Source organism: Cetorhinus maximus, chromosome 1, assembly GCF_964194155.1.
Source record: "Cetorhinus maximus chromosome 1, sCetMax3.hap1.1, whole genome shotgun sequence".
Lineage (NCBI taxonomy): Eukaryota > Metazoa > Chordata > Chondrichthyes > Lamniformes > Cetorhinidae > Cetorhinus > Cetorhinus maximus.
In genome coordinates, this window is record NC_135879.1 from 218,266,539 (window position 1) to 218,288,379 (window position 21,841).

Here is a 21,841-nt window from a genome sequence, read left to right on the forward strand (position 1 = left end):
GCTGAGAGTACAGCATGCAGTCCAATGGCTGCAGTCCAAGTCCCTGTACAGCTGCAGGAAGACATCCTTGCTCCTGTACTAATGTCCTCTCGCAATGAAGGCCAACATACCATTTGCCTTCTTAACTGCTTGCTGCACCTGCATGCTTGATTTCAGTGATTGGTGTACAAGGACACCCAGGTCCCTTTGTACATCAACATTTTCCAATCTATCACCATTTAAATAATACTCTGCCATTCTGTTTTCCTACCGAAGTGGATAACTTCACACTTATCCATGTTATATTAAATCTGCCATGTATTTGCCTACTCACTCAACTTGTCTAAATCACCTTGAAGCCTCTTAACATCCTCCTGACCACTCACATTCCTACATATGTTTTGTGTCGTCAGCAAACTTGGAAATATTACACTTGGGCTTGGAAATATTACAGAAATATTCCAGAACATATTACTCTAGAAACTCTCATAAGCATTTTCTGAATTCCTCATCTAGGCTACTACTGCCAATCTGATTTTTCCAGTTTATATGTAGATTAAAATCTATGATTATTGCCATTCCTTTATCACAAGCACCCAATATTTCTTCTTGTACACTTTGTACTACATTGTGGTAACTGTTAGGGGGCCTGTATAGCACTCCCACAAGTGACTTATTTCCTCTACTATTCTTCAATTCTACATCCTGATTTCCTGAACCAAGGTCATCTCTAACTACTGCACAAATGCCATCCTTGATCAACAATGCTACCCCTCCACCTTTACCTAGCTTCCTAATCTTCTTTAATGTCAAACATCCTCACCGACTATGGGAGTCCCTAGCCTGTGACTGACCAAAATGACAAATGTTCACTTGGGAAAGCACTCACATCGAGTGACACTGTTGGGAATATGAAGAGGTGGAGTTGAGGCATTGGAGAGAGCGCACAAACTACCAAAGAACTCATCTACCCCACCATCCGAGCACCACCTGCCCTACATGTGACAGTCTGCAGATTGCACATTGGATTTATCCACTATCTCACAACCCATCGAACCCTAGTGGTCACCCTTGATCCCGAGTGACTGCCTAAGACTGAGATGACATGATGGTTAATGATTAGAAATAGACTTTTATTTATCTGACTTTTATTTTTCCAGGTAAATCTTGTGGCCATAAATTGACTGGTCACTTTCTTTTAATTACTTGACATCCATAGGGTTCCAGTATCTCTTTCGCGATGGAGGGTCATCTGTTCTCCAGCTCCAGCAGATGGCATCACTGACCTGGTAGCGCGCCGGTAGTATGTCTGTTCTGTCGGGACTGTTTGCACTTAGCATAAATAGTAATTATATATTTAATAGGGTGAACATTTTGTTCGGTGCGTTTTGTGAATGAAAAACTCGGGTGAAGTCCTTTTACTGTTTAAATGTTTATAATATAGATAGCAACCTTAAAAAGGTATTTTCGCGTCGTAAACAATAAACCACAGTAACGAATCTTCGGTCCCACTAAATTGAATCAAATTATTTAAAGTAGCAATCTTTACTTCCCTAACAGAGTCTTACTCTGCACATTTAAAAAAAAAACATGTTCGTAATGTGTTATTTCGACAAGCAATATAACAGGCACGGTTGGAAATATCAGGGAAAATAAGATCTTCTTGGGTAGGATTGAATGAGATTGGAACTACCTGAATAATCTCTTTTTAAAATAAATAGACTCGTGCTATCTTTTACTTTTCATGCATATCTTAAATACATATACAATTAATGTGCATTGTAATATACGTTGCTTCTGCATTAAGGCGTCGTTTGCAGACTGGAATCCAGAAGGTTAGTGGAATGAGTAATATTGCAATGATAGTTGTTTGAATGCTCTCTGTTTTATTGCTCTGGGTTATTGACCTGCTGCAGCTCCCACGAGGTCCCATTGTTTATAATCTGGGACCCGGGTTTGGACTGCTCCACACTGGAGAGGGAGGAAAGTTAGGGGGTGGATTGAATCCTCACAGTGCTAATTAAAACAAATGACGCTCTACTGGGATCGATTTCAACATTTTATGTGTAAGAATCAACATCGCTCCAATATGTGCCGTTGAAAAAAACCGTGCACTACACGTTTACTCTGTCTGGTCTAACACACCACCTCCACCCTACCCCCCCCTTTTCCCATTCGTTTCCCCCCATGACGCTGCGTGAGTGGTAGATGCCGAGGTTATAAAAGTGGCCGCGCAGGGCCGCCGGCTTAGTTCTCCTGGCGGTTGGGAGAAAGATGTAAATGTGCATGGGAGCTGCTGTCTTATACTCGTACGTTGCTCACCTTTATCATAAACCAACGTGCCTGTGTTATGAGAGGCAAAAAAAGGAAAACTGGGCAAGATTTTTTTTCTTTAGAAGATGAGCTTGATGTCCTGTAGTTTTGTTGGAGAGATGTGTTAAGTGTCCAGGTATATATATATATATACATATAAAGGGCTGGTATAGCATCGAGGATATAGTGGCTGAGAAGAGAAAGCTTTTTTTACGGACGGGTTTTTATTGTTACGGAGGGGCGGGGGGAGCGACTGTTGGGGCCTCTCCTGTCTGGAGCTCGCACGGCCTTGTGGGAGCTGTAGTTTTTTTATTCTTGCGATGCGCAGCGTCGAGAGCGGGAGAACTCCATCTCCCGGCATTCCGCCGGGCTGCGTATTCCGGCGTCTTCTCACTAGAGGGGGAGGGGTGGAGAAGTGCCGCCTGATTGACCGTTACGTTGAACCAATCAGACATCGGGGGGACTTGCAGCTGTGGAGAGGAGCCACCAATGCGCGCGCGGCGGTGGGCGGGTCTCCAACGGTGGGAGTCAGGTTGAGTTTGCTCCTGGGTTTGTGTTTCTCTTGCGGTTGTTGTAGATGGGGGCTTGAAGCTCTGACAGAGAAAGGGGGTGGCACCATATTATTCAGCACCTCTCAGACGGAGGGAAGTTCTGCTTTAATTGATACGGTAAGAAATAACGGTGAGTGCTTTTCAAAGGAATGCAGTTGAAAAAAATGCATTTTTCTCTTTTATGGATTATTAACTGGTTACATTTAGGAAATGAATACAAGAGGAATGTAAATGCAATTTTTTGATGTCTCTATGGTTATTGGGATTTGAAAAAAAATTAATATCTTATATTTATGTACCTCGGACAATATTCTTGTCTGTATTTTTTTTAAAAACTGAGCAGGATGGCTTTTGCAATAATTTTTTGACCCTTTTGTGTGTGTGTTTTTTTGGTTTTAAATGACAGATTTGCTTTAGTCTCTATAAAATGAAAATTTTGGTTGTATAATGTGTGCAGGCTGGGTGGGCATCAAATAAATAAGGTGCATCTTGGATCACTATTCACCTTTGTGTTCTTTCTCTGTGAAAACATCTAATGATGTCATTGTGGTGTTGCCCTGAATCCTTGTTTTTATACTATGGCTGTTGCTATTTTGCAACAAGAGCTGAATTGTTGCTTAAGCAATTTTGTAGGTTAAAAAAATCTAGTCTCTATACTTGGTGTTAAAACATCAGATATGTCTTGATTGTTTTTAATCTGAGTGGCACTGAAAGACAGGACTCTTTAGGATTCATGGCATATACTGAGAATAGTGACGTACAGACAACAGCATTTCAGTGAAGTCTTGCTACTGAATGTTTTTGAGTAGGAATGTGAAGGGAGTTTGCAGTTTAACTGTATTCATGTTCACCCATATGTAACTCATTAGTAGTCAATCCTTAAAAAAAACTATTCAGTGATTTATGAACTTATTTGCATTCCACGGTATGTAACTTCAGTATTGAAGATTCAAAACTTAACATCAATTGAGGCAATTTATGGCTTTATCAATGTAGAACTTTGCATTTTTGAATTTGCCTATTTGACAAGCCTTTTATTAGTGAATTTATCTTTCAGTTTTGAGAAATTGAGGTGAATTAGTCTGAAACTCACATTCTCGACTGCAGCCATATAATCTTTTGTGTCAATGAGAATCAGCACTGCTAAACTGCAACCACAAATTGGTTTTTACAAAGTAAATTTAGCTTGTTTAAACAAATACTTAAATTGTGGGCAGTAAAATTTCCTTCCATGGAGAATCCATGAGATGCGTGCAGATTTGAGAAATTTATGTTGTGGTAAAGAGGCGCTGTTAGCAAAGGTGGATTTAAGGGAAATAAACTGATTTCCATTCTGAAACGAATAGACCATGAACAGCATGTCATTGTTTTAATTCAGGTACAATGTGGTGTGCTGTGCATCTATTCGAAACCTGTTTTTAATGATGCTGAAATAGTCTGAGCAAAAAGACTTCATATCCTGTCGCTCTAGGTCTGCAACAAGCTTTAATGTAGGAATAGTGCCACAAGAAATAACAGTGGCGATCAGCCCCTTCCACCAGAAGAAGGTGGGAGGATAGTGGTATGATGTCATCATGAAAGCAGAGACATGAACTTTGCAAATGATGGACGCTATTTGAAATGCACCAGAAAAGGGAATATGGAGTCAACAATTTGATTCATAAATTCTTCATGCTTAGTCATTCCTCTAATTCTGATTGTAACTCCCATTTTTCACCTGAAGTGTCTGCAAGGCTGTGATTTCCTCACACCAAACAGAGTAAGAGAAATTTACAGGACCTGATTAGAGCTTTGAATCAGTTTCTTTCTAAAGGTTTAAGAGTTTATCAATTTTACCAGAACTGGTTTCTTTTTCCTCAGTACAGAAGGAGATATAAATTTGTTTTCGAGGCTAAAAAAGGTGCCGATCTCAGTTTGCAGGTTGATCTCTTAACCTTAAAGCTTCTAATTTTTTTCATCTTTTGCACCCCTATTTGTCATATTGGTTGCATGCTTTCAAGATTATTCAAGAAAGATGTGCATCGCTTACATATGAACATACAAGTTAAGAGCAGGACTCACGACTAAAGACTCATGACCCTCAGGAAAAATTTCACTACACTCTGACCCTTGTTCTGCTGTTAACACATTTTGCTATCCTACCTTTATGCTACTATCAGCATTTTCTTTAGTCTTTAATGCAACCATTAACACTCCGTGTCCATGACATCTTTGTTAAATTTCTCCTTAGCTCTCACCTACTCTGACTTTCTATTTTGCTCCACCTGCTCCACCCCCTCTTAAACAGTATAAAATCCATCACATTTCTACTTCTCTTTAGCTCTGAAGTAGAGTCATACAGACTCAACGTTAACTGCTTCTCTCTCCACAGATGCTGCCAGATCTGCTGAGTTTTTCCAGCATTTTCTGTTTTTAGTACGCACATTGTGCCTGTTTCAGCTAAATAAAATAAGTGACAGCCAATAGCTGACTCATTCCTCAGGGCAATGTCTTGACCAATCAGGGTCAGACTGCCTGTTTTAAACTTCAAATGATGCTTGGCAGTTGACTGTCAGTCACCATCATTGGTGCATTCTCCATGGCAGCACCTCTACCAATCAGAGTCCACTTGCCAACTAATCAGCAATCTCCACATATGCTATAAATTGTTGTTGTTTCCCCCTTATATTGGTATTCTTGCGAATTGTTCTGATGAGTGCAAGATGAAAAGCTTTGACATGTCTCGAGTACAGAGTATTGCTGAAAAGGTTCTGTACTGCCAAATGTCTATTAGCTTTCCTAATTACTTTCTGTACCTGCATGCTAACCTTTTGCAATTCATGCCCTAGGACACCCAGATCTCTCTACGTCTCAGCTCTACAATCTCTCACCATTTAGATAATATGCTTTTTTTATTCTTCCTGCCTAAATGGGCAATTTCATATTTTTCTACATGATACTTCATTTGCCAGATCTTTGCCCACTCACTTAACCTATCTACAATCTCTTTGTAGCTTCCTTCTTTCTCCTTCACAGCTTACTTATCTATCTTTGTGTCATCAGCAAATTTAGCAACCACACCTTTGGTCCCTTCACCTAAGTCTTATATAAATTGCAAGGAGTTGAGGCCCCAGCACTGATCCCTGTGGCACACCAGTTGTTACATCTTGCTAACCAGATAATGACCCATTTATGCCTATTGCTTTCTGTTAGCTAACCAATCTTCTATCCATGCCAATATGTTACCCTCTACTCTATGAGCTTTTATTTTTCGCAATAATCTTTGATGAGGCACCTTATGCCTTCTGGCAATCTAAGTACAGAACATCCACAGGCTCCCCTTTATGCACACCACATGTTCCTTCCTCAAAGAAGTCCAATAAATTGGTTAAATGTGATTTCCCTCTCTCAAAACCACGTTGATTCTGCCTGATTACCTTGAATTTTTCCAAGTGCCCTGCTATAATGTCTTCAACACTTTCTAACATTTTCCCTATGACAGATGTTAAGCTAACTGGCCTGTAGTTTCCTGCTTTCTGTCTCAATCCTTTTTTGAATAAAGAAGTTACATTTGCTATTTTCCAATCTAATGGAACTTTCCCCGAATCTTGGGAATTTTGGAAAATTAAAACCAACGCACCAACTATCTCACTAGCCACGTTTTTCAAGACCCTAGGATGAAGTCCCATCGGGACCTGCAACTCCAACAATTTGCTCAATACTACTTACCTGGTGATTAATTTTCCTGAATTCCTCCCTTCCTTCCATTCCCCGATTTACAACTATTTCAGGCATGTTACCTGTGTCCTCTATAATGAAGACTGATGCAAAATACCTGTTAATTCATCTGCCATCCCTTTGTTTCCCATTATTAATTCCCCAGACTCACTTTCTCTCAGACCAACACTCACTTTTTAAATGATGTCTATAGAAACTCTTACTATCTGTCTTTATATTTCTAGCTAGCTTTCTCTCGTACTCTAATTTGTCCCTCCTTATCAATCTTTTAGTCATTCTTTGCTGTTTTTTATATTGTGTTCAATCTTCTGACCTGCCACCCATTTATGTGCAATTATATGCTTTTTCTTTAAGTTTGAAACTATCTTTAACTTCTTTAGTTAACCATGGTGGTGGGTCCTCGCCTTGCAGGAAATACTTCTGGATTTCGTGTCCCTTTCATCAAGAATTCTGAAGTGAATGGCTCTATAATTTGTCATAACCTTTGCATGAACCAGAAGTGCAGAGTCTGTTATGAATAACCTACAGTTGTTAAGGCTTTCTCAGGAACTGTGCAATTTAGGCCAAAAAATGAATTGTGGATTTTGCTTCCAGTAACACTTGCCTATCATCTGTGAGTATTATTTGTTCTAGCCTGGGAATGTTGTATTTCTTTACTCAGGTTGGAAGCAAGTTCCAGCAGGATTACCAACTCCTAATCTTTTTAAATAAAAGGTAAATGTTTGAGGGTGTATGTATTGATCACTTAGCAACTAAAGCGAATTACATTCTGGTGGTTTGAGCTCACTGTTTTAGGTCATGCTGAAGATCTGAATTATAAGCTTTAGTCATCCATTCACAAATGGAGTCATGACTGTCATAACCTCTAGTACACTATATTGTGTAAAGTTGTCCTCATGTAATACTTCTGTCGGAAGACAGGGTGATTAACAACTCTAAGTTTAGAGCAGTGATGTTGATTCTTAAACACAAAAATGCTATAGAAATACTCATGGTCAAATAATTCCTGTTCAGTCATGAGAATTTTTCTTAAACAAAATGGACTTTACTAAAAAGAGCAGCTTTTTGGCCATTATTGGTCAATGCTAATGTTAGGAAGTTTTACAGATTAAGTATTTGAGCTCCAGAAAATGTTTATTTCAAAATATAAAAAAAATCTTGAATATAAGCCTCTGTGTATTTTCTGCTCATGTGCATGCACTCATGCACTTGCATAGCCAGTTATTACATAGGAGTGGGAGTAGACCAATCAGCAGATCGAGCCTGCTCTACCATTTAATTAGATAATAGTTAATCACAAGACACCTGATTAACTCTAGGAAAGCTGTAAGTGGTTTACATTGCTTTGGGACTGGCATATCCAAATTACAGGCTTGGGCTATTTATTGCCTGTGGAAATTCTGGTTTTTATCTGTTAGTATTTTTATATCCTGTCAGCTTCTCCAGTTTGATCTGGATAATTGTAAACTCCTGCTTAAACTCCTGCTTTCAGCAATGCTCTGGTTGCTGGTCGCATTTGACATTTATCCAAGTTCATTTGGCATTAGCAGCTTGGATGTATACAAGTTTATTGGCAAGTTAATTTAAACTGTGACGGCAGGCTTTTATGGTAGCTATTTAAGCATCCCACAAAGAGACACAGTTTGGCAACTCCTGTTGGTTGTTTGCAGTGTTGGAACATGTAAAATTTTTAATACAATTGTAAGGAATGTCTAACTGGATGTGATCTAGGTCAGTCAGTTTGGCGATTTCATCTAACAGACTGAGTCGTAGTAGGAACTGTTTGGCTGTGTGATGTGGGTGCTGATGATCTTTAAAACTATAAACTTGCACTCCACTTTGGTTCTTCAATGTATGTAATCAGGCTGGAACTTTGCAATTTATTTTGTCTCCATCATTAAGTCAGTGGAAACTGTAGTGTCAAAGTAACAACAGCTTCACCAGGATACAAGTGATCCTGACTGGTGTATCTTGTGATGTATTTGTTCCTGTGTAGTCCTGCTTCCATGCTGCTGCCTAAACACCTTCCCATAATTAACTCCAGCTACCCACACTCAAAGGTAGTCAGCAATAAATCGCCAAACCACAGTTTCTTTTTTTAAAAAAAATCTAGATAACTGTGATGCATTGCATGTTTTTATTTTTAAACATTTTTAAACTTGGCCTTCCTTGAAATTCATTTGCCATTCAAAATTTAATCTAGATATTAGGCATTAAGTCATTTGCAGTGAGGAAATAAACCACCTGTTGAAGTATCAGCACTAATGTAAGATTTAATTTATTCACATTTGTGTAGCTTTTAAGTGTTGGGGCAAGTCAGTGCACCCTTTTTCAACATTCAGTAGGATACAGCTGAGACTAGAAGGAAAACATGAACGTTTGCATTTGCTGCATTTAACACCTGTACCTTTGAACTTCCTTGTCTTTTCCCTCTTTTTCTGAAGTCATGAAAGACCAAAGCAGAACCACAAATTCCTTTCAGCTAACTTTAGATAACCTCATGAAATGTGGTTTGATATTGCCCCATACACATGCTAAAGGGGGAATTTTTTCTCCCGATCACTTGGGAAAGGTCAGTGTGTGCAGTGCTCATCATTCTTTTCACCTGTGTGGAATGGCCCCTTAGCATGGTCATACACATGCCCAAAAAAGCTGAATTGGTGGTCAGAATGATGGTGACTCACATGGTGATGCATGCTCCATTTAATGGACTAGAGATAGCTTGTTAGCCAATGGCCCAGTGCTACCTTGGTAACCAGTAGTTTTGGACATGTTTGAAGAAATGAGCAGCTTTCTTTTCATTGGCTCCAGAACAGCTCCACAGACATGGACACTGAATTGCGTTCTAGTTTTAACAGCAAGTAATTTTAAACAGGACTTGTAAAATGCTGTTTTTTTTCTCAATCTTTAGAAAAATTATTTCTCTCCTATTTGAGGTCACTCATTTCTCAGCCAAGGTGAGGTGTTGGGGGAGGGCTGGGTAAGTAATGGAGTGGATAATTTACTGAGTAGCGATTTACTACTACTGATCCAGTTAGGTGACCAGAGTAATTATTTCTCCTTTCATTCAGGGCATTAAGTTGAGGGCTGTAAATCTGACCAATGACTTGTTTGATAGCTATTGTAGTGGATGTTCTTTTTTTAAACAAGTTACATGGAGCAACTGAGAACCGCATCTACTGAGAACCGCACTGAGGGGAAATAGCCTGCACATGTCCCCTTCCAATACCAGTAGACAATTTTGTGGTCTGATACCGGGAAAGATGATAAATCCTTAAAAGCTCATGGAATGTTATTGGGGGAAAAAACCCAACTAGTTCACAAATATCCTTATGGGAAGAGAATCTGCCACCCCTACCTGATGATTCAGCTGCATACAATACGGTTGAATTAGCCCCCCAAGGCAACTAGGGAAGGACAATAAATGTGGCCATGCCAAACCGAGTATAAACTTTGCATGCTATCTCTTGCCTGTTTTTTCTGAATACGTTTGTCTGGATTGCAAAAGAGGTGTAATTAAATCAACAAGTGCTCATTCATTGGTAGGTCTCCAGTAAGAGAGATGTACCCTTGTGCTGGAATGATGTGAAAATTATTTATAGGCCAGAAGATAACAGCTCTTGTAATGTTACCTTTGGTAAAATTGCAATCTATTTTTGTTACTTTGAAGCATTTAAAAAAAAAAAATTTTTGCCCCAATGCACTCCTTAATTTTTGAAAATGTTAAGCATTGCTGTTTTAACTGAAATTGTATGAAATGCTTTCGTGCCAAATTTTGTATGTGTTGCTGCACAATAAACAGCAACATTAAGGAGACTTAAGTGGAAAGTTCTCTTGAAATCCACAGTTCCGGTTAGTTGATTTTTGACTCCTGTACTTTTAAAGCTAGTTATTGTAAGAATTTTTTCTACAAAGCTTTTAATAATTTATTCACATGGATCCCAGAGGCTCCTCCACTGTTTCCACTAATCTCACCGTTTAGAAAATGTTCTGATTTGTCTTTAATCGAAGTAGATAATCTCATACTCACCCACATTGGCCTCCATGTTATTGTTTTTCCCCATTCGCTTAGCCTATGTCCCCAGGTAGGTTTCTGCTTTCTTCTATTCAGCCTACTGTGATTCCTGGCTTTGCCTCTAGTTCATTGCCACATTGTTGATATGGATGGCCCAGTTAAACTCCTCTTCCTGTCCCCTTCTGCCACTCTTATGGCTGCTGCTTTCTGCCACAATTTCCTCCTCCTACCCCTTCCCTCATGGTTGCCCCTCACCATTTCCCTCTTCCTTCCCTTTCTCATTCCCCTCCCCCCTTGGTGTTTTTGTCACACTACCACCAAGCATGCCCTCTGTCAGTGGGAAACTAGCTGTTTGTTTTTTCTTCACATTTGTGGTGCCTGTGATCCATCAGCTGAGTGCTTCAACTTTTAGTTCCCTTGTGTATTTCACCCACCATTCAAAGCTGTGCCTTTAGCTGTCTGGTTCCCAAGTTCTGTAATCCCCTCACTTTCAGGAGAGATGGAAAGAAAACGTGGGTCGAGGGAGAGGGAGATTTGTGTTGAAATTGGAAGTCCCGTCAAACCTTTTGGATAACTAGGAGCCTTGCAGTTTGTAAACTGAATCTGCATTTCTGACTTGCACCTGAGAAATTACTGACCAACATATGCAGCACTTCACTTTTTAAATTAGTGGTGTTGCTGTTTTTACCAGTTAGCTCAGTGTTTTTGATTTCACTGCTTGTCTGTCAAAGGCACATTCAAATTTCTTGAGATTTGGGGGTGGGAAGGGAGGCTATCCTTTGTTGCACAGACCTTTTTGCCTTTTGGGGAGCTGATCATACATTGTGCAGAAATGCTGTACAGGTACTCACTAAAATTGTAAAATCAGGTTGTCTTGGCAGTACCTTGGATCAAGACTGTTTTCTGTGTTACCCTAGATAGCCTGCGTTGGCAAGGTTATTTGACTGCATTTGATCACTGCACTGCCAGATCACTGGAAGTTGAGGGCTATTGAGTAGATGGCATAGATATGGAGAAAGTACAGATTATGGGAGAGAGCAGAGCCCTCCCAAACTCAGCTTAACTCACTGAAATATTTATTGATTTTCAACTGCAGCACAAAATGATCTGAGAATGTGAGAGCCATGAGCTGGCTTTGGTCTGAGACCATGTGATAACTTGTTTAGAAGTGCCAGGTTCCAACAAAGGCTTTGGTGTTCAACGATAGGGGATTAAGCTTGGTGCACGTTGAGATGAACTCCCGATAGGAATGCAAAGAAGATTGGAACTGATGAGCTCATCCTGTGATTTATTCCTCACAAATAGCTGCTGCAAGTGGGACCTAGCTTCATGACAGTTCAGAAAGGTTCTTAACCTGTTGCACGCTGAGTGAAATACTTCACTGGCTTTATTTCTTTCTTCTACCAGCTTTACTAAAGGATCAATTTTGAGTGGCTTGTGGAATGAAACTGCAGGAAGGAAACTAATTTCCTGCTTCGTTGATTATGTCCCTTTAAAAACATCTGCTGCTGATTAGAATTGAAACTTGCATTTGAAAACCTTACCTTGAGTTGAGCAGGCATGTCCTTAATGAAGGTGTTAATAATGCAGTTATCTTCAATAACCTTGGACTGAAAAATGCATTTGAGGTTTCCCTCTTAAAGCGTGTAATAATCCTTAGTTTTTATCTCTGCCACCAAAGTTTCTGTCCCTGTTTATTCTGTTTGTCTGTAAACAGTACAGCTCAAAAACTAATGGGTGGATTTCAATGAAACCAGATAATGGCTCAAGGAAGAACTGAATAGTTTTTGGCGAAGATGTGGATCTGGATCCTGTATTTGTTTAAAGATTAACATTGGGAGATGGGGGGAATTGACCTTTTTAAAAGAATGTTGTGGGTGGTTTTATTTTCAATATTGTTGATTGCCTCAGCTGGTGTGGTGGAATTTCTCACAACTGTCAAGATGTGAACAGAGTTTTCAGAGCAGGTTGTTGGATATGGATTGGCCTGAAGCCTGCTTAGTGATATGGAAGCTTTATAAGGTTCCTTATTTTCAGCTTTGTAGTTACAGCGTGTCAACCAGGTAGGGAAAAGCCTCGAGGCTTAATTTTATTAAGGATAGTTAAAACAGTGTGGTAGAGGTATGAGCTCTACTGAGTGCCCTTTTCATTTGTTCTACATATAATCCTATGATTAGTTTTCTTGGGTCCGGTGATATTCAGTTAGGCCATTGATCAAGGCGTTGCAAGCTTGCTTAAAACTTGCCAAAAAAAAGAACCAGTTAGGTTGGTAATTATATTGAACGAGAAACCACGTAGTGGCATACCCAAGCTCAACATTTATTACTGGAAGTTATCACTTTCAGCCTTTACAGCCATCAAGTTGGTTTTGAGTCTATATCCTGTATGTGCAGTGGAGTCAATTTTGTAGTTCAGTGCACAGTTTTTGTTTGATTGGGTGCTCATGATCATATGCTACAAGGTGCTTGGGGATGGGTTACATCATTCTGCTAGCCACTTCATTCTATTTCATAATTGATTTCTTCTGATTTGACACCTTTTTCTTCAACAAGAGATTTGAAAACAGTTCAATGTTGCTTATAATTGCTTGCCTTTGAACAGGTATTTGTCAATGGATTTGATCTTATCTGATGTTAACCAAACTTTCTTCCATTTGACTTGGTTCTTTTCAAATGTAACTTCACAAGAAGTAGTCTTTGTCTTTTTCTATTTGCTTGTTGTGTGGCTGGCAAGGCTAGCATTTATTGTCCATTCTGTGTTGCTTTGGCAAGAGTGACTTGCTAGGTTATTTCAGAGGGCAGTTAAGAGTTGTCCATGTTGGTGTAAGACTGAAAGCACATAAAGGCCGTACCAGCTTGGCAGGTTTTTTTTCCTAAAGGACTCAAGTGAACAATTTGAATTGTTATGGAAATCCGATAGCTTGACGGTTATTTTTAGTGATACCAGCTTTTTTTAAACAAACAGCCGTGGGGGGATTTGAATTTGTATTCTTATTTATTAGTTTAGGCACCTAGGTTACGAGTCTAGTAACATGACTACTACACTATTGTATATGTGCATAATGCATCACTTTTAAAAGGTCACCTGCAATGTACAGTTGACTTTATTTTACATTTTATCATCTCTGGTTGTGTTTGCGTCTTCCTGTGCAATAAGCCTTTCCCATCCACAGGGTGGTTATCTGGTTCTTATGCCTCTGCCAATATTCCCTTGTGAAACTGAGCCTTTCCTCTCGACAGATATCTTTTCCTGGGACCTTGTACGGTTTATTGTGCGTTCCATTTTTATGTACTGAGATCTTGCATTTGACAACTGCCGCCTGGAAGACTAATGTAGGAATGTTCATGTTTTTAGCAGCATGGGCTATTTGGGTGCCTACAATGAAAACTTGCAGGGTATAGTAAATTTAAGCTAAAATTCTGGTTAATCTGCCTGTACCTCAAGCTGCTTACACAACAGATGTAGGTGATTTGATTCTAGCTTTATCCAATAAGGCAGCAATGCTAGGAACAGACCTTTCCAAGTTTTCAGGCTCATGACTAAATGAAAATCGAACTGAGTTCACTGGGGTTTGTGGGTCATAGTTTGGGCATCCTCTTTTAATTCAAACTTCAAATAAAACTTGCAGGAGCAGACTGAATTTATTGGTGACTGCATTTTTAATTTGTTGCATTTGTAGAATCTACCCCCCCACCCCACCCCGAGTATTTCCGCAGTCCCTCAGTTTTCTTTCATGTGCGTTTCATGAGTTACTTGATGACTTGGTTTTGCATTAAATATACTATGTCTATTCCCTGTATCTCTTTCCACTTCTGTGGCGTCACCTGGCTGTGCACCTGCCTCAGCTCATCGGCTTCTCATACCCTCATCCATACCTTTGTTACATCCAGACTTGACTCTTCCAATGCCTTCCCGGTTGGGTACCATGTTCTACCCTCCATAGACTTGTGGTCACCCTGTTCACCAGCACCTCAGTTCCTAGTTAAGCATGCCTTGTCTTTTAAAACTCTCATTCTTGTGTTCAGACCCCTCCATGACCTTGCCCCTCCTCTTCATCTCAGTAATCTCCAACAGCTCCACAAGCCACTAAGATATCTGCACTCCTCTAATTCTAGCCTCTTGAACATTCCCGATTTTAATCCCTTCACCATTGGTACATGCCTAAATTCCCTCCCTAAACCTCTTTACCTCTCTACCTCTCTTTACTCCTTTTAAGGCACTCTTTAAAACCTAACTCTTTGAGCAAGCTTTTGGCCAACTACATTAATACCTTGTGGTTCAGTGTCATATTTACTTCAACACACACCTTAGGACATTTTGTTACATTAATTGAGCTATATAAATGCAAGTTGTTGCTTTGCAATGAAAAACATTTTTAAAAAATGTGTAGAATATACTTAATCCATTTTGATAACTTTTGCATTACCAGCTCTTATGGCTAATCTTCCTGTTTGGTTAATTTAGGCACTAATTTAGCACATATCAGATGAAATTGTGGTTTGTGGCTTGACATCGCACATGTGTAAGAAATGAGGCTGCTTTAGCTTGTCATATGGCATTGAGCAAGTGAAACATTAGTGCAGAACTATAATGAGCTCAGTTCACATGATCCTGAAGTATATGGAATCAAAAGAATCATAGAGAACAGAAGGAGGCCATCCGGCCTAACGTCTTGACGGCTGTTTGAAAGAGTTACTCAATTAGTCTCAATCTGTGTTCTTTCCCCAAACCCTGCAAATTTCTCCTTTTCATGGATATCTTCATTTCTTTTGAAAGTTGGGCTACTAACTTGTTTTCCCACATCCTGATTGGATCTGTTTTTGGATATAGCCTACAATTATCTAAATTTAACATTGGTGTGATGAATTTTGCTTTTCTGCATTGCTTTTGTTTTTCATGCCTCATTTTGACACTAAAAATATAGTGGAAAAATCACTAAGCTGCACATCAACCAATGGACCTTCTTTGAATCTGCATTGTTTTAGGATGTAACCCATGGAGGTTTGGACTGTGGTGTACATTTTCATTCCCCACTTTTGCACTGAATGGTCTGCAATACATTTCATCTAGTTCAGTGGTGGAAGACCTTTTCTACTTTGTGAAGACCCTTTTTTTCTCCTGCAGATTATCTGCTAAAATTACACATGAAAAACCCTGGACCAAAGATTGATTCTTGTTCATAATTGTGCTTTAGGATTAATGTATAAAAGAATTTAATTCCACAAAATGCTGAAGCTGAATATTGATAGTCTCAATTACTCAACAATAAGCTGACCTTTTTCTAAAAAGTGGAAAATAATTGAATGCAGATCGGTTTGTTAGTTGAGCTAGGGTATTACAAACTTAAATATTGGTAGAGATTGTAATTTCTCTAAATGGCTATTGTCTTCAGGATCTTATTGACTATACAGAACCTTTAAAAGAAACTGTGTACTTTAATTATGCCCTCACTTGAGGTTTTTAAAAATTATGAGGCTACTTTTGAGCAGCTGCATTTAGTTTTTCAAAGTCTTGTCTTTTTATATAAAAAGTGAGATATTACACTGAATATAGGGGATAGTTTTAGTGTTGGAAGAACTTATTCCAAAATGACAGCTTTGGGAACATTGTGAGATTTTCAGGCCAGGTAGAGAGGCTGGTAGTCAAATTAAATTCCATTTCGTTTGTGGAATTGTGCTTTTAACAACTATACTTTTTGTCTGATATGTTAAATGCAGACAAATTCTATGATTAAAATATATGACAGCACAGATTAATTTTGTAAAGAGAAATAAAGCTTTGTAGTACCTTTCAAATGTACTGTAAATGTTTAAAATGCTGGCATATTGTATGACACACCTGTGCAAGAGTCAGTCAGTTTAGTCAAAATTTCTTTAAAATGAATGGTTTTCATTCTGAAATTTCTCCAGGGTGGAGGGCATGCAAAAAAAGATGGACTCCTGCAAAATGGCAATTGCTTAATTGCAATAAGCTTTTACTTGAACTTTTCATTCAGACTTAATGTGGGGCAGTGTGATCATGGAGACTTTTGTCAAGTACGCTGGCCTTTGCCACCTGTAGAAATCTATACCAAGAGTGTATTGGAAATTATAGAAAATCTTGATCAAAGCAAAGCTATGAATAAGGTTGAATGTACACAACCTGCAGTTTTTGTTCGAATTTGACATGAAAGGCTTTGAACTTTGAACTAGATCTGGTGAAAGATGATTTAAGATCTTCTGCTTTGGTAGTAGTGTTTGATTGCAAACTTCATGTTGGTGACCAGGTGGGTGCCAAGTTAAAAGGGACATATTCTAATATTCAGATACCATTAACCAACATGATGTGGATTGTATTGTGGTTTCAAAACTGCCATTTTGTGCAGTTATGACAAAAATGCACAGTACTTTGCAATTTACGTATATATGAACATACGAATTAGGGCCAGGAGTAGGTCATTTGGCCACATGAGCCTGCTCTGCCAGTCAGTAAGGTTGTAACTGATCTGATTGCGGCCTCAACTCCACGTTCCACCTAGCCCCGATAACCTTTGTTAGTAAAGAATCTCTCTACCTCTGCCTTAAAAATATTAATTGACCCTGCCTCCAGTGCCCTCTGGGGAGAGAAGTTCCAAAGATTCATGACCTTCAGAAAAAAAATTATCCTCATCCCCACCTTAAATGGGAGACCCCTTAGTTTTAAACTCTCTCCTAGTGCTACCCTCTCCCACAAGGGGAAACACCCTTTCAGCATCCACCCTGTCAAATCTCCTCAGGATTTTATGTTTCAATTAGATCGCCCCTCATTCTTCTAAACTCCAATGAGTACAAGCCCAGCTTGTCTAACCTTTCTTCATAAGATAACTCCACCCCCCCCCTCAATCGAATGAACCTTCTCAGAACTGCTCTTAAAACATTTATATCCTTCCTTAAATAAGGAGACCAAAACTGTACACACTACTCCAGATGTGGTCTCAACAAAGCCCTGTACAACTCCAGCAAAACATCCCTCCTTTTAGATTCTATTCCCCTTGCAATAAACAAATTTAATTTGCCATCCTAATCATTTGCTATACCTGCATGCTAACTTTTCTTGATTCATGTACCAGGGCACCCAGATCCCTCTGTACCTCAGAGTTCTGCAATCTCTCTCTCGATTTAAATAAAATGCTGCTTTTCTATTCCTTCCGTGAAAGTGGACAAGTTCACATTTCCCTACATTATACTCCATCTGCTAAATTTTTACCACTCACTTAACCTATCTATATCCCTTTGCAAATTCATGGCCTCTTCACAGCATTCTTCCCCACCTATCCTTGTGTCATCAGCAAATTTAACAACCATATGTTTGGTCCCTTCTGGATTTACTGAATGTTCTCTTCATAGTGGCCTATCAGCAACAACGTAAGATTGAGAATGTAACATCTAGTGAAGTTAACGTTTAATGAGATACAGGATTAAGTTCTAACAGTATTTTAAATATTTGTGCCCTATATAGACAGCCATCTGTGAAGTATATCTGAGAATTTAATTGTAAAATAAATCCACATAAGAAAACCCCAGCAAAAGTGGGTGTAGTTGAGCTCAGAATTGCAAGCGGTGACAGATGCTTGTCTGTCCTTTCTGTCTTCCCAACAGAATTTGACTAAAATTTGTTTTATGGAGTTCTTGTTTACTTACCAGAGTAGCTTTTAGTTTCAGTGAGTAGATCTCTTGGATGAGTATGTATTATTTTTAGGCAATGAATGTGACTGGTCAGGGATATAGGAGCTTAAATTAAGTACTTATGCAACATTTGCAAAAATCTTTCTTGGAGATATTTGCGAAGGAATGCAAGTATGATGTCAGAATGGAGCTAAGGAGGATCTTAGACACGGAGGTAACTAGCCTTTTCTTACTTACCTACTACAGAAAGTTAATTTGTTTTGCCATTATTTGAGGACTAAGTTTTATTAAGATTTGCAAGTTAAAATTTTGAGATGGCATCACTGCATGAAGATATGATTTTCAGATCGTCCCCTAATTTAGTTAGATTTGTATTAATGATGTCCGAGTATACAAGCTGCATGTTTGGTGAACAAGTGTCTATCAATGATGGGAAGCAAGTGTTTATACTGCTTAGAATAGAATGTACAGGACTATTATCTGAATGTTAAATTTTAAAGATGGTTTTTTAAAAAAAAGGATGGTTAACATTTAACAGTGAAAGTACTCGTCCCTAGATTTGTTTCCCTTTTTGAAGACTTAAGTTCCTTGTCTATAAAAGTGAAACTGTATAGGTACTGAATTCTGAGCTCATGGAGTGCTTTTGTTTTTGCAACACTTCATTTTAGAGCAACACCTCTTGTGCCTGTCCCAGTGTCATGGGTGAATTTAGCCAGTAGTCAGGAGTCACTAACTATTTGACTGAGACTGGGAACTTGAGCGGGTAATGTCAGTTTGTTTTTTGATTCTTTCCCTGGACGTGGGTGTCGCTGGCTCAGCCACCAATTTTACCTCCAATCCCTAATTGCCCTTGGAGGTGGTGGTGAACAGCCTTCTTGAACTGCTGCAGTCCAAGTGGTGTAGGTACACCCACAGTGCTGTTAGGGAGTGAGTTCCAGGGTTTTGACCTAGCGACAGTGAAGGAATGGTGATGTAGTTCCAAGTCAGGATGGCGAGTGGCTTGGGACCATGCAGGTGATGGTGTTCCCGTGCATCTCCTGCCCTTGTCCTTCTAGATGGTAGAAGTCGTGGATTTGGAAGTGCTGTTGAAGGAGCCTTGGTAAGGTGCTGCACTGCACCTTGTAGATGGTACACACTGCTGCCACTGTGCATTGGTGTTGGAGGTTGTGGATGGGATGCCAATCAAGTGGGCAGCTTTGTCCTGGACGGTGTCCAGATTCTTGTGTTGTGGGAGCTGCACTCATCGAGACAAGTGGAGAGTATTCCATCATGCTCCTGACTTATGCCTTCTAGATGGTGGACAGACTTCGGGGAGTCAGGAGGTGAGCTACTTTCTGCAGTTATATAAACTTTAACAAGATTGTCGCACAAGACAGAATTATTTGGAGAAAATTGGGACACAAAACTGGCCAAAGGTACAGGTTTACTTGGAAGTCTTATTGACCTAAACTCCTGTTGAGAGTTTTAGTTTAGGCTTTGATGATAGTATTCATGTTCATGATTAGTATTTGGGAAAAGGTAGTATCAGAATGAAGTGGGCATGAGCTAGCCTGATGTAGCAAAGTTTCAACAATTTTCCTTTTTTTTTTCAGTATTTTGTAAATTAATTTTGCAATAAAACCTTTAATTCTTTGTTGCATTTGTAACTTTGACAGATGATTGAATGTACCAAAGGAAATGTTGGCTTGTGAGCAGTGCAGCTGCCATGGAGGTCTATGAATAAGAACAGGGATGCAGCACGGCAACCAGGGAATGCATGGGGAATATTGAAACAGCACATAAAGAACCTCCAATGCTTGTTAGTGTGAGCAGTGGAAAAGGGACAACTACCATGGTAACGCTAATCACAGAAAAATTGCAGAGTCAGAGCCTGGAGGATATCACTTGCAAGGCCTACAGTATTAATCTGGTAAGAGCTTCATAAATTTCCTTGGTAAACTAATGATAGACATGATTCTTAATTTCTGTGCTACTCCTAGTTACTGTTCTTTTGTGTTGCATTTTAACATATTTCTAATAATGTTAATTTTAGGCTTATGATTATGATGAAAGCAAATAGTGGAATTCCTTTAGTGTCAAAAACATATCAGAATTTGAGCTAAATAATGACAAATCACCAACTGTGCAACCTCAACTGCTTCCATCACTGAGTTTAACACATGAGTATCTGGTGGCTGAGTATCTGAATTGTTGGCCAATCTTGCGAGTTTTATCATCTTCCCCTGAGAGCACTCTGCAGTGTCTTTCCTATTAAAAGGTCTGATTAGTGAGGAGTGGGAATTTCTGTTACTTGAGGTGAAGATTCTCAACCTGTGAAACCTTCATGGAAATGTATTTTTTGTCTGGACTACTTTCCCCAATTTACATATGTACTTATCTTCCAAAGTTATGCTGGCAAAGAAACAACATGACCTTGTTATACTTGCTTATGAGGCTATTTTTTTGTCAGCCTGAGCTTGCCATGCATATCTCAATTCTGCATTTCCATGCAGTATCTTTCCAGTTGGGACTCAATCCATTACCTTTTGAGGATACTTCAGCTAGGCAATATGCATGCCCTATACATTATAAGCTTTTCCCTGTCTCAAAATGCTGCACATCATTCCATGCAAAGGCAGGTGGCCTGCTCTCTTCCTCTGCCAAATGCCATTATTGCACAGGACTGTTGATTTACTTTATCTTAACTGAGCAGAAGTGCCTAACCTGTGGTCAAGCTGAGATAAGATTACAATCAGAAATTGAGGGCAAGGCCCTTATCCTATCATCATATGGCACCAGCTGACACTTGTGAATGCTAATCTGTTCTTGCATTTATGGGGTGTTGTAGCTTTTAATTATGTAAAATGTTTATCAAGCCCAACATTTGTAAATTGGGGGAGGTATGTTAATGACATTTTTGTGTTTTTGGATATATTGATAGCTTTTTTTTTAACGGAAGCTCACAAGTCTGTGTGATTATTGGCTTTACTTGTCTATGAAGAACTAATATCACATTCTTAATATTGGTTTTATAATGGTGGCTAAGGCCTGTTAAGTGTTGCGAACTTTTGCCACCTTTACACGTGACATCTAATTATCCATTGTGTTTTTCTGAGTAAGATTATTGGGCTGAATTTTGCTGTTAATGGAAAACGAACAACGCTTGCTGTTCGGTATGTGTACAGCTGCCCGATGATTTTTCACGAGCTTATATATGGCAACTTCTGGTAATTAGAGATGCATTTCAGTATGACATGTTCTCTAGAGAATCTGAGACCTCTGTACGTGGCAAGTAAAAGTGTATCTACTCGACCAATCACATTGAATAACACTCACTGAGACATGCAGAGTCTAAATCAGTAAGGTTTAATATTTAACTCCATGTAAAATCATTTGCAGAATGTGAAATAGAGAGGGAAAGAAAGATGGGATTGAGATATGGAGCAAAGAAAATGTTTAAAATTCATTTTTGTCCTTTTTAAATCATCTAATGATAGTTACAATCTGAAGGAATTTTTTTTCATTTTTCAATCCACATTTTTCAGTGCCAGTGAGGTGGTTTGATAGTAATTAAGACTTAACCACATCATTAAAAAAAATTCACTCACGTTTGAATGGGCAAACCCTAACCTTTATAGCATGTT

At 39.1% G+C, this 21,841-nt stretch overlaps 1 protein-coding gene across 10 annotated transcripts in view; it reads left to right on the forward strand.

The window, feature by feature from the left end:
* The first annotated feature begins 2,217 nt into the window (after positions 1 to 2,217).
* Positions 2,218 to 21,841, forward strand: part of LOC144687329 (protein FAM53A-like) — a 109,341-nt gene continuing 89,717 nt past the window's right edge. For 4 of the 10 annotated variants that reach the window (XR_013578117.1, XM_078553292.1, XM_078553354.1 and 1 more), the window contains exon 1: positions 2,598 to 2,960. Coding sequence is in view for 8 of the 10 variants with exons in the window: in XM_078553292.1 (XP_078409418.1) it covers positions 2,613 to 2,960 (348 nt within the window). In the remaining 2 variants the exon portion in view is untranslated. Of the gene's footprint in view, positions 2,429 to 2,597; positions 2,974 to 19,873; positions 20,128 to 21,841 lie in introns of those variants that run through there. The other 6 variants (XM_078553311.1, XM_078553320.1, XM_078553329.1 and 3 more) reach the window with 6 other exon arrangements.